This window comes from Danio rerio, chromosome 4 (genome assembly GCF_052040795.2).
Source record: "Danio rerio strain M-AB ecotype USA chromosome 4, GRCz13ab, whole genome shotgun sequence".
Classification (NCBI taxonomy): Eukaryota; Metazoa; Chordata; class Actinopteri; order Cypriniformes; family Danionidae; genus Danio; species Danio rerio.
In genome coordinates, this window is record NC_141024.2 from 75,821,228 (window position 1) to 75,834,051 (window position 12,824).

A 12,824-nucleotide genomic window follows, 5' to 3' on the forward strand; every position below is an offset into this window, starting at 1 on the left:
ACCATGCACTGTAGCATCTCATTATGTTATTACATCCCCATTCAATGCTGGTTTTTGTGTTTCACACAACAGAAAACAGCTATGAGTAATTAATTACTATAGTGGTCAAAATGATCACATGCATCTCAGTGTCTGCTACTTTTCCCCAGGCTTCTACAATGTAGATTGTGTCAGAGCAGCTTCACATAGAAAACTGTAGTGAACTGAAACAGTGTCAGGCCAGATTTCAGAGTTGAAGTTCTGTTTAGTTCAGTTCAGAGTGGTTTAATCTTCACTGCTGAAAGTCCAAACACTGAAGAGCACATCCATCCATGCGCAGCTCCACAGTTCTGAAATCAGAATGTGGTGAGGAACAAACTTCACCAATTGACCAAAGCGAAGGGGAAAAAAAACTCGAGAAAAACCAGGGCACGACCATTGGACATGACCATCTCTCCTCTGGCCTAACTTCCTGTGCAGAGCTGCAGTCTAGGCGCCGGTGCTAGTGGTTATAGTTTTTGATTGGTTCTCATGTGCTACAGCAATGTTCTTGTCAGTTATCCCATTTAGTTTGTGTGTGTTTAAATCCCCTCAGTTTGCTGTACCCTCTAATGCATTTTCTTGAGGATTTCCTGCTTTTCTTTTGTATAAACCAGGGTTGTCCAAACTCGGTCCTGGAGGGCCGGTGTCCGCAGATTTTAGCTCAAACTTGCCTAAACACACCTGCATGGATGTTTCTTAAAAACCTAGCGCAGGGGTGTCCTGAAGAGTTTAGCTTCAACCCTAATCAAACACACCTGAACCAACTAATCAAGCTCTTACTAGATATACTAGAAACTTGCAGGTGTGTTGAAGCAAGCTGAAGCTAAACTCAGCCGGATACCTCCAGGACCGAGTTTGGACATCCCTGGCCAAGTAAGAGCTTGATTAGCTAACCCAGGTGTGTCTGATTGGGGTTGAAACTAAACTTTGCAGGACACCGGCCCCTCCAGGACCGAGTGTGGACACCCCTGATATAAACTGTGATCTGCAGCTGCTGTGATTAAACCCACCAGCTCACTTTATTCTGTGTTTGATAGATCTAGTGTGTGACTCTGAAGAATGCAAATGAGGTTCATGTGGCAGTAAAATGCTCATTCTGGTTGAGTACCATGTTTATTTTCCAACATAAGCTTTAAGTTGTGCTCTTCTCTCTGTTCTCAGTACATTATTGCAGGCTCGCTCGCCGTTGCTGCGGAAAACCAAATTAATTCGCCAGCCGCTTTATGTTTGGTATGTACACAACACTTGTTCTTTTAATTTGTCTAAGCACTGGGTGATTGTAAAACTTGGTCTGTAAAGATTTGTGCATAAATGCACGATGTTTCTAGCACTCGATTGTTGAGCAGAAGAATTCACCCTCACACGCTTCCTGGTGTATTTGTCACATGAGCTTTTTCCTCCTCTGTTTAACCTCCTCCCCTACAGCACACACCTGCACAAAACGTTTTTTATTGGATAAAGTTATAAGTAGGGCCAGACGGAATCTGCAGACTTTGCTATTTCTGCAGAGAATTTTGGTCAAAATCTGCTGAATTATTTAGGCAGTATCATAACTAAAACCTTAATATGTCAAATAAAAAATATATATATTTTAAACTTTAATGTTTAAAATACAAATCCAATAAGATTCACTTCATTTGGTAAACAAAGCAAGTCTCTCATATAATATCTCTTCTAACAGACAGAAAATATTAGTTATTAAATTAACGTCTAACCCCACCCCAACCCTAAACCCAACCGTCACAGTACTATAAAAATATTTAATGTTGTCAGCGACAGTGGTGTAGTGGTTAGTGTGTCGACACATGCACTCCGGTCCTCGCGACGACCCGAGTTCGATTCCACCTTGCGGTCCTATGCCGATCCTTCCCCTATCTCTGTTCCCCATGCTTTCCTGTCAATTCTTGACTGTCCTATCAAATAAAGGTGGAAACCCCTAAAAAATAATTATATAAATAAAATTAATAATGTTATACAGTTCCTTAAAAAAACTGTTATATTGATGTGCATATCATACTTCCGGGCTGGCCGCATATTTGGTCTAGACTTTACCTAATTAGTACGCAATTCCTGTGTGCTCGGACAGAACTATTTGTGCTTGAGCACCACCAAGTGGTGTTTTACTGCAATTTCAGCAGCTTGATGCATGTGAACTAAAGTACCAATCTCATTGGTTGACCAGTGTCACAAGGGGGGGGGGGCGTGGCCAAGACTCGTGGGATTGGAGTGAAGCTGCACTCACAATAGAGTTTGAGCTTGCGAAATTCTGTTGTACGGCACTGGGGAAAAGGGGCGGGATTAAACAAGATGATTAAAAAGCGAGCGATTGCTCCATGTTTTGAATTTCTGTTCAGAGAGGTCATGTTTTGATCCTCGATTGGTCTCACAAATTACGTTATTGTTTCTTTGGGTATATACAGCTGCTCAGCTTACATGAAAACGACTGTCATATTTCCAAGTTCCTCTGAAAACCCGCCCTCAATAGGCTCTGATTGGTCAGCTAACAATGTGCTGTAATTCGCAAATTGTTTTTATAGTTCCTAAACTTTCACTGTATGTGTCGCTAAGCTAACTCCGTAAAAGCCAGTGTCTCCCTTTGCATTGAACTTTAAGCATCTTAGATGTTGTTTATGTTCACAGCTACATTATACATCAACTAAAGTTTCAAATATGATACCATAGTGTACCACCCCTTTAAATAGCATATTAGTGTGTCCGGTGTGCGTTACTTTCAACGTCATGTGTGTGGCCTGTACATTCATTGTGCGTTCCTTCAACATTTAAACCAGTGGATGAACTGAAGTAAACAAAGTGTTTGTCTAAACTTGCCACATTTGTGAGCATATGCAAATGTTTTGTCAGTGAACGCAACATTTCTGTGGAGAATGTATTCAGTTTTTAAAATTTGTTCAATATATTCTTGTACTTTCGCATGGCATGTTAACACCTTTTTTCTGTTTTTTGTGCCTCTACTGTAGATGAACGGTTCGCTTGGAATGAATGTTTTCAGTGCTATAGCTGCAGGCATCGCCATTATTTTTCTTTCACTTGATTTGGTTAATGGACCAAACTGCCGATACTGCACCTGGCATTATGATAGTTCTACAGATAACATTGAGAGACAATATAGGGTATGTCATCAACTTTTATTCTGATATAATTTTTATATTAACTTTTTATTTAATACAACAAGATCACTGTAAAAAAGCAAGCCTAAATATGCACTCTTCTGCATCTAGTAAGTGTTTTAAAGATATGGTAACACTTTATTTTGATGGTCCATTTGAGTATTAGTAGACTGTCGGCTTAATATCTGTTGATACTGCTCCTTCAAGTGTCCTTAGCGAGCACGTGTCAACTTACACTAACCCTAGCCCACAGTCTACTCTAATTTAATGAGAATGTACATGCAATTTTAATTATATTCGACCATCAAAATAAAGTGTGACAAAAATATTACTTTTCATTTAATGTCACAGAATGTGTTTTTAAATACCATGTTAAAATTGTTCTCTGCTATCTCCACAGAAGGTAAGCACAAGAAATCTCAAGTAATAGTTTTACAGGTCCATTTAGAAACAAAGAAATTGGCTCTAGAATGAAAAAGACAAGTATATTTTGATCGACTGCTTTTTAAATGCCCAAACTTACAGCTCGAAATTATTCATATGTGCACACACACACACAAGACTTTTGTCAAGAATGAATCATTACATGTTTTACTATCATTTATTCATGACTCATGTTGGCTATCTCAGCACTCTAAGGCCCCAGTCACACCAAACTGTGAGAAAAAACAAAAAGTTTATGTACCCTGCGCCTGCAGCGCCTCATGATTTTGATGGAGCGCTATGTGCCTGTAGTTGAAAAAAGTCAACTCCGTATGGAAAAAGCACCTGATGTCATGCACTCCAGTACAAAGAACACTGATACAGTAGTTACCTAGAAACATAGAAAGCACACTCTTTTCTGTATCAACTAAAAGAAACAAACAGACAGGCTTTCGAAGATTACTGTTGTCCTTTTATTCCAGGAAAATCACAGTAAGAGCATGGCGACAGGACACTTACACATACATCAGGCAGTTCACATGTGTTTGTTCCCTCATTACAAACATATACATCAAATTTCACAGTATTCACGTTACACTAACGGAAGACAGTTAAACAGACCTCATGCCTCTTTGGGTGGTGCTGGATAAAATCCAACTTTCCCAAATTTTACATTGTGATGACAAGCCGTTATGAGAATATAAAATTATATAACCTATAGTTTAAAATTAAAAGTACACTGTAAAAAATATATATTCAATTAATTAATCAAATTAAATTACAGAAATTTACTGTAAAATAATGGACAGTAAATTACAGACATTTACTGTAAAATAACAGCCACTAAATTACAAAAATTTACTTACATTTAAATTTCTGTGATTTAATAGCCAGTATTTTGCAGTACACTTCTGTAATTTAACGTCCGTTATTCTACGGTAAATTTCTGTTATTTAATGGCCGGTATTTTGCAATAAATTTCTGTAATTTAACGTCCGTTATTGTACTGTAAATTTCTGTAACTTAATGGCCGGTATTTTGCATTAAATTTCTGTAATTTAACGTCCGTTATACTACGGTAAATTTCTGTAATTTAACGTCCGTTATACTACGGTAAATTTCTGTAATTTAATGCCCGTTATTTTACGGTAATTTCTGTAATTTTCTGTCCATTATTTTACATAAAATTTTTGTAATTTAGTGTTCGATATTGTACAGTAAATTTCTGTAATTCAACAGAGGTTATTGTACAGTAAATTTCTGTAATTCAACAGAGGTTATTTTACAGTAAATTTCTGTAATTTAATGTTTGTTATTTTACAGTCAATTTCCGTAATTTAATGTCTGTGATTTTACAGTAAATTTCTTTAATTTAATGTAAGTTATTTTAAAGTAAATTTCTGTAATTAAATGTCTGTCATTTTACAGTAAATTTTTGTAATTTAATGTCCTTTTACACAGTAAATTTTTGTAATTTAATGTCCTTTTACACAGTAAATTTTGTAATTTAGCAGCTGTTATTTTACAGTAAATTTCTCTAATTTAATGTCTGTTATTTTACAGTAAATTTTTTTTATATTTAGCAGCTGTTATTTTACAGTAAATTTCTGTAATTTAGCGGCCGTTATTTTACAGTAAATTTCTGTCATTTAATGTCCATTATTTTACAGTTAATTTCTGTAATTTAGCAGGCCAGGGCAGCTTACATCGGGATCTATGGACCCTAAACAATACTTTCAACTAAACTTGTCATGCTAGTTTTCTTTGTCTCCACCTATAAATTGCACAGGACGACACTGCTCAAATGAGCCTCTCGTAGACTTCTTGAAGAGGGCTATTTGACCGCAGAACAACCAGCACTTCTCAATAAATAAATCTGCTTGTTAGGAGTCTCTTGGTTTGTGTTCTGATATTCCCTACACTGCGAAGAGATTAGATACTCATCTTGGTCATACTACTCATAGGATTTTCATGAGAATGAGATGTTTGAGGATGTTTCATGTACTCAACTCTTATTATTAAGCTATGCCTAGGTATATACAGATTTTAATTTTATAGCACCTTTAAACATCACTTTAGCAAGAGGGTTGCTGTTTCGAGTCCCAGCTGGACCAGTTGGCATTTCTGTGTGGAGTTTGCTTGCTCTCCCAGTGTTGGCGTAGGTTTCTTCTGGGTGCTCTGGTTTCCCCCACAGTCCAAACACATGCGCTTTAGGGGAATTGATGAAACATATTGGCCATAGTGAATGAGAGAGTGTATGGGTGTTTCCCAGTACTGGGTTGCGGCTGGCAGGGCATCCGCTGTGTAAAACATAAGATGGAATAGTTTGTGGTTCATTCCGCTTTGGCAACCCCCTGATAAAATAAGGGACTAAGTTGAAGGAAAATGAAGGACTACAGATTCTTGACTTCTTGTTGTTGTTATCCTTTATGCTCATGTTGAATGTTCTCTCAGGCTCTCTTCGCAGGAATCAGTGTTGTGTTGCTGCTGTTTGCCATCCTTGAGCTAGTCATCTCCATCTGCCTGTCTGGTTTTGCCTGTAATGCAGACAGCTGCTGTAATACTCAGGTGAGCAAGACATCAGCTGATATATTTAGTAAGGGTGTGACGAGACCCATGGTTTCACAAGAACAAGATGAGATTATTACACAATTTTTAAGAACAATAACAATGGAAAATAATATTTTATTCAACCAAAAGGTGGTTTTGAAAATCAGCTAAATGGTTTTAAACATCTATTTTAATCAATTCTATGCAGTAAAGGACATGCAAACGCTGTGAAATATTTAACTACAAACTGTACTCACTGTTTCCCCCTGTACAATTTCAAAACTCCTTTACTCAAATGGAACATAACAATATAATGTCATTTTTGATATTTCATTTTTTATGGTTTTTCTTTTTTTGGTTTCAATTTCGTTTAGCAACACTTGACAAACTTTGCGCTCCTGGATGTGAGTATAAAGTAAGGACTGATGGGAGGGAGTTATATTAAGGGTGTTTCATTTCGATTTAATCTTGCGAGATGTCGTCACACTATATCTCGTCACACCCGTAATATTAAAGCGTAAAGGATAAAGCTACTCTAATTTATAGCTAAGGTACAGATTTCAGATTTTTTACACATTTTCTTTACTAGAAGAATCTTACCTGAGCAAAATGTTTATTTGCTTTATCACAGGCTAAATCGCAGGCTGAACTACTGAACTTTAAATATGATTTAAAATGGAATAGATGATTCAAAACAGATTGTACCATTTCAAAACGTGAAGTGAAGAAAACGAAACAAAAACACAACATTATTCTGGAATTGTTGTGTTAAACATTCTGCCACAAATCTGCCATTTCTGCGTGAGCATTTTGAACGGCATCTTGTGTAGATTCAGCATTGGCCACCAGTGGTGGAAAGAGCACTGAAAAATCTCAAGTACTCAAGTAAAAGTACCATTACTTGCCCAAAAATTTGGTGCAAGTAGAGTGAAAGTATGTGTAAAAAGTAGCACTTTAAAAACTACTTAAGAGTAGTGAGTATTACACTGTGAAAGACACTAACAACAGGTGCTACGTCATAATCACGCCCCTGTAGAGCAAGCTCCTGATTAGTCAATGCGTCGAAAATGTCCGCTGAAGTTCAGATTTTCGAACTGGAGTGGTTCGCGCATTAAGGCTGATTTATACTTCTACGTCAAGCGCACACGTATGCTATGGCACAGCCTATGCGTTGACGCATAGCCCTTTGCCGTAGCTGTCGGTGTCACTGACGTGCATCTCTCACGTCGCACCGACATATATCGCAAGCTCTGTGATTGGTTGGCTTGGTAGCGCTGACGAGTCTGGGTCCCGTGAAGGAGCTCCTGATGGAAAGTTTTGTTTTGTGTTTACCTCATGGTTAAAGTTTTGCACGTCCGCCGGTTCCTGCCTCAAAATGAGCGAGTTTGAGCCACTTTCACATTCAGGAAGCGTTCAGAACAAACAAAACACCAGTGAAGAAACTCGACACAGAGGAACATTCACACTGCGTTTGAACTAGCGTTTTGGAAGTGTTACTGCAGAACAACAGAGACAGCAGCAGAAGTATAAATGAACAGCTACGCGAGTTGCATACGCCGTGGGTTACGCCGTTCACTTGACGCAAAAGTATAAGCCAGGCTTAAAGTGTGTCAAATGCGCAAAATGCTCAACTTGTGCCGCGCCATTCACGCGTATCGCACCATTCGCGTAAAGCCTGGTTTAGACTTCTGCGTCAAGTGATCGGTGTGACCCACGGCGCATGCAACGCGCGTAGCTGTGCATTTATACTTCTGCTGTTCTGCAGTAACACTTCCGAAATGCTAGTTGGCAGTGAGGTGTTAGTGTTCCTCTGTGTCGAGTTTCTTCGCTGGTGCTTTGTTTGTTCTGAACCCTTCCTTAATCTACAAGTGGCTTAAACGCGCTCGTTTTGAGGCAGGAACCGGCGGACGTGCAACAGCTTTAACCATGAGGTAAACACAAAACAAAACTTTCCATCCGGAGCTCCTTCACAGGACTCCACACTTGTAAACAATCGCTCCATCGGGCGATCAGCGCTACAAAGCCGACCAATCACAGAACTTGCGCTATGCGTCGTTGCGATGTGTAGTTAAATTTTTTGAAAGGTGTGCGTCAGCAACAGCAACAACCATGGCGAGGGCTATGTGTCCACGCGTAGGCCACACCGTAGCATACGCATGCACTTGAAGTAGAAGCATAACTGGGGCTTAATTAGCGCCATCGCGCCGCAGGGTATCTATTTGCACCTTTGCATTGACTTGACATGTAAATCACTCACTCTTGGCGCTTCTTCCACGTCTGGTGTGAACACAACACTATGCTTCCCAATGGTTTGCTGCATTTATAAAGCGTCCACGTCTCAAGGTTGTTTTGTAAATAAACTACTTACCTAAGTGCAATTGCTGAGAAAAACTACTCAATTACAGTAATTTGAGTATTTGTAATGTGTTACTTTACACCACTGGGCATAACCCACCTCTCTTTTTGGGTCCGATGAAGTACGGACTGCAGAATCCACACTTGGTCTTAAAATCATGCAATAGTAAGAAGGGATAAAGCAGCGTGTGTGATTTCTTCCACAGGCGCCAACTGTTTCACAAGCTGTGTATCCACAGATCACTTACACCTCGGAGGTAAGAAAAGCTTGAACCATGGTTTAAATGGGTAAAAATGGTACCAGTACAATAAATAAAGCTTTTCCCCGCAGGTTCCCGTGGCCAGCAACCCTTTAATTCAACACCCTCCTGCAGGAGCTCCTCTACAGTACTCTCAATACAAATAAAGAGTGGCCAGATCTGCGATCCCAATGATTTGTATTCATTATCCAGATATAAACAGATCTGACAACACTTTACAATAACAGTACATGAATAATGATGTTCATCTGATTTATTTACAATACAGTGTGTACAGTAATATTTTCTGTCTTTCAGTAGAGATATTATATGAGAGACTTGCTTTGTTTACTAAATCAAGTGAATCTAATTGGATTTGCATTGAATAAAAGTTAAAAAGGTTACTTTTTAGTTCTTATATTAAGGTTTTAGTTATGATACTCCCAAAATAATCAACCAAATTCTGTGCAGTGATAGCAAAAAATGTTGGCAGATTCCGTCTGGCCCTAGTCATGACTTTACTTGGAGGGGCACATCACCCTTAACTCAACCCTAACTCCTTATGAACTCCTGTGTTTAAACTGTTCATGCTGACATTAAGAGAGCACTTTTCCATTGTCACTAGACGGGTGTGCATGAGGAGTTCATGAACAGTTAAGAATGGGTTAATGATGATGTGCCCCTCCAAGAAAAGTCATGATATAATTACACATTAACATGTCATGAGTTCATGATGGTTAAATTGAGCATAAACTCATTAATAATCAATCATGTGCTAACAAGATATTAAGATAGCCGTTATTCACATATGAGCTCATCCAACACAATCTCATGGCAATTCGTAACTTTTTCATTTAGTGGCTAATTCGTACGAATTCGTACAATCTAATTTGTACATTTTAGTATGATTTGCTTATCCCCCAATGATGGTTGGGTTTAGGGGTGGGGTTAGGTGCCACGCCTCCTTTTTAAAATCGTACAATTTCGTATGACTGAACTCACACGAATTAGCCACTAAATTGCCAAAACGTAAAATACTTACGTTTCCTCGTGAGATCGTGCTGGCTCATCTCACATGTGGTTAAAGTTCATGATTAGCACAAGCATTAACTAATCATTAGTTTATGATAATGGGTAAATTACATATTAACACATCATTATTCATGTACTGTTATTGTAAGGTGTTACCCGATTTGTAACATGTTTTTAATTGTTTTTAAAACTATCTTTTGTTGTGTTTAATTAATAAAATAAAAAATAAGAAAACGTATACTGCTGCTGTATTTTATTTGAACTGTGTTTATACTATTGTATGTGTGTAATTAAATTATGAATTATTTTTGGGGTGATTACTAAAATATGTGTGTAATAATGTAATTTTGAGTAAAGTGAACGGGCGTAAATGATCAGTTTTAAGTCAGGTTTTTGGAATTAGTGTGATTAAACCCTGGTACATAGTTGGACCTAAAGATCCATCTTCAATGATTCACGTGTTTTAACAATACGAACATATTAACCATAACAATGAATGACATCACGTAGATTAATAAACAAGTAAAATTTATTATAATAATCATAAGATACGATAATAATAAAACAGTACAGAGGAAAATTATCATTCATTCATTTTCTTTTTGGCTTAGTCCCTTTATTAATCTGGGGTCGCCATAGTGGAATGAACCGCCAACTTATGCAGCATATGCTTTACGCAGTGGATGCCCTTCCAGCTGCAACCCATCTCTGGGAAACACCCATACACACTGTAAAATTATCAAATTTAATAATATTATCAAAGTCCTTATAAAAATTTTTGCTTTAAAAAATTTGCTTTAAATATAAAATAGCAATTAAACAATTCAAGTCACAAAGAAAATACTGCAAATGTACATTTGTGAATATAATATTGACCCAATAAAATAAATTGCCTATAAATTCTGTTCTGTTTGTCATGAGAAAAGTAACAAATTATTTCTCACATGGAAAAATAAATGATAAACTTACAATTTGATTAAAAATACACAGATAAATCCGATCAAAACACATTAACATGTGGGCATTTGACAAAATATGATCAATCGATTCAATGCTTGAGTTACAGAAGACACAATTTGAGTTAGGGGCATAATCACTTTTTTTAGGTCGTAAATGCATTTGTCTTCAACTAAAAACTTTGGTTCTTTTTTAACAATCACTTCAAATGACAAGTCATCACCTTGGAATGATCAGGTTCTCTCTGCATTCTGAATGATTATGAGATATTGAGCCATAAAGTTTTTGCATTCCATCTAGCAAACAGTACAGCCTAGTGTGTAACATTTGTTTTTAAAATGAAAAAAAAAATCTTAAAATGTAAACAACTTCTAAAAACACATCCCATAATGTAAATAAGTTGTCATTTAATAAGAATATGTCAATAACTCAATTTTGACAAAAATGTCAGATAGAACCTTATGATTATAAGGTGACGAAATGGCATTTCATTAAATGAGCAAGGCCATTAGGTAGCCTACGACCTGAATCACAATAAGAAATTCTTTATGCATAACAGGAAAATTATATTTAACTATAAAATCGTCATGAATAGAAGTTCCCTTGTGGACCAACCAAATCACAAAGATGATTAATATGTTTTTCATGCCAATTCTTATAAAAAATCCATTTATTCTTTTCTAAGATGCTTTTGTTCATTTTTTTAAGTGAATTATTAAAGCATGAAACATTATAGAAGGATTAGAGGATGCCAGGGAGATAAAACAGTAAAAAAATACAATAAGTTACACAAGACATACATATAAAGTAAAGCTTAAAATGAAAATACAATAAGTGTAATTAATTTAGAATGAAGAACTGATGTGACAAGGGGATTTTAAATAGGGCATGACGAGATAATGTTAGATAATGATAAAGCCTTTTAGATGGCCAGCTAAAACCAGCTTGACCAGCCTGGCAGGCTGGGAGCCAGGCCAAAACCAGTTATGTCCAGCTAAAACCAGGCTGGTCAAGCTGGTTTTAGTTGGATTTAGCTGGTCATTTTCCAGCCTGACCAGCTAGGATCAGACTGGAAATGGCTGGAAACCAGCCTGGAAGTGGCCTAAACCCCTCTAAAACCAGCCTAGGCTGGTTTAAGCTGGATTTTTTAGCAGGGAATTGTTTCAATTCTCTTATGAATACCTTAAAACGTGGTTTATAATTGGAGAATTTGCATTTATGGATGTGATTGTGAACAAAGTCAGAGAAGTGTCCTTTAAATTAATTCACAGATTCTACCCAGTGAGCAGCTATTTGAAAAGATTTCAATCGAATATTAACACAATCTGCGCTTTCTGTATTTTACAAGATGAAACATCTGTGCATTGATTTTGGTACTGTTCCTACACCAAAGTTTTTCTGTGTTTTGGGAAAATGTGTTATTTTGTTTTATTGATACAGACAAGAGTATCGAGAAAGCGTTCTACTTCATAAATCTGTTACTTTCACCTGCTAAAGCTCACATCTTTTTTGTTGTTTGTTTTGTTTGCCATGTGACGTCATAAAGCTGCACCTAACGGGTTGGAACTAGAAGAGATACAGCTGCGGACGGAAGTTGAATTATTTACATTATTTATTAAACTACACATTAAATTCTACTTTATTAACATATCACAAAAATTATTTCAAATTAACGTGAGCATCTGCGGCTGTATCCTATCTAGACTTTACCCTCACAGCGTATGTGTTTCGGAAAGAGAAAGGTTTATTTCTTTATGAATTTCTGTTACTGTGCAGTTTTATACAAGTAGCGTGATGTTGCATTCAGTTCGCTATTTAAGCAGCAATATCCGCCATTTAGTGTAAACACCAGCGCATATTTTGTAAGTTAGAATGTGTAAGATACTTTTAATATCTTTACTTTTATTAAAGGTTTAATCTATCTATCTATCTATCTATCTATCTATCTATCTATCTATCTATCTATCTTTCTATCTATCTATCTATCTATCTATCTATCTATCTATCTATCTATCTATCTATCTATCTATCTATCTATCTATCTATCTATCCTTATCCCTCCACTACTTTTTTTCCACAGATGAACAGGACTTTTATTATGGTTTACTGATATGACGTC

General features: G+C 37.0%; 1 protein-coding gene across 4 annotated transcripts in view; it reads left to right on the forward strand.

Annotated features, from left to right (window-relative positions):
* LOC103911004 (membrane-spanning 4-domains subfamily A member 15-like) overlaps positions 1-9,986 on the forward strand; it is a 35,229-nt gene extending 25,243 nt beyond the window's left edge. For 2 of the 4 annotated variants that reach the window (XM_088650968.1, XM_087250578.2), the window contains exons 4-8: positions 1,183-1,251; positions 3,000-3,152; positions 6,027-6,140; positions 8,684-8,734; positions 8,809-9,986. In XM_088650968.1, the coding sequence (XP_088507094.1) occupies positions 1,183-1,251; positions 3,000-3,152; positions 6,027-6,140; positions 8,684-8,734; positions 8,809-8,883 (462 nt within the window). In that variant the 3' untranslated portion in view covers positions 8,884-9,986. The remainder of the gene's footprint in view (positions 1-1,182; positions 1,252-2,999; positions 3,153-6,026; positions 6,141-8,683; positions 8,735-8,808) is intronic. The other 2 variants (XR_015484240.2, XR_015943100.1) reach the window with 2 other exon arrangements.
* The last annotated feature ends 2,838 nt before the right edge of the window (positions 9,987-12,824 follow it).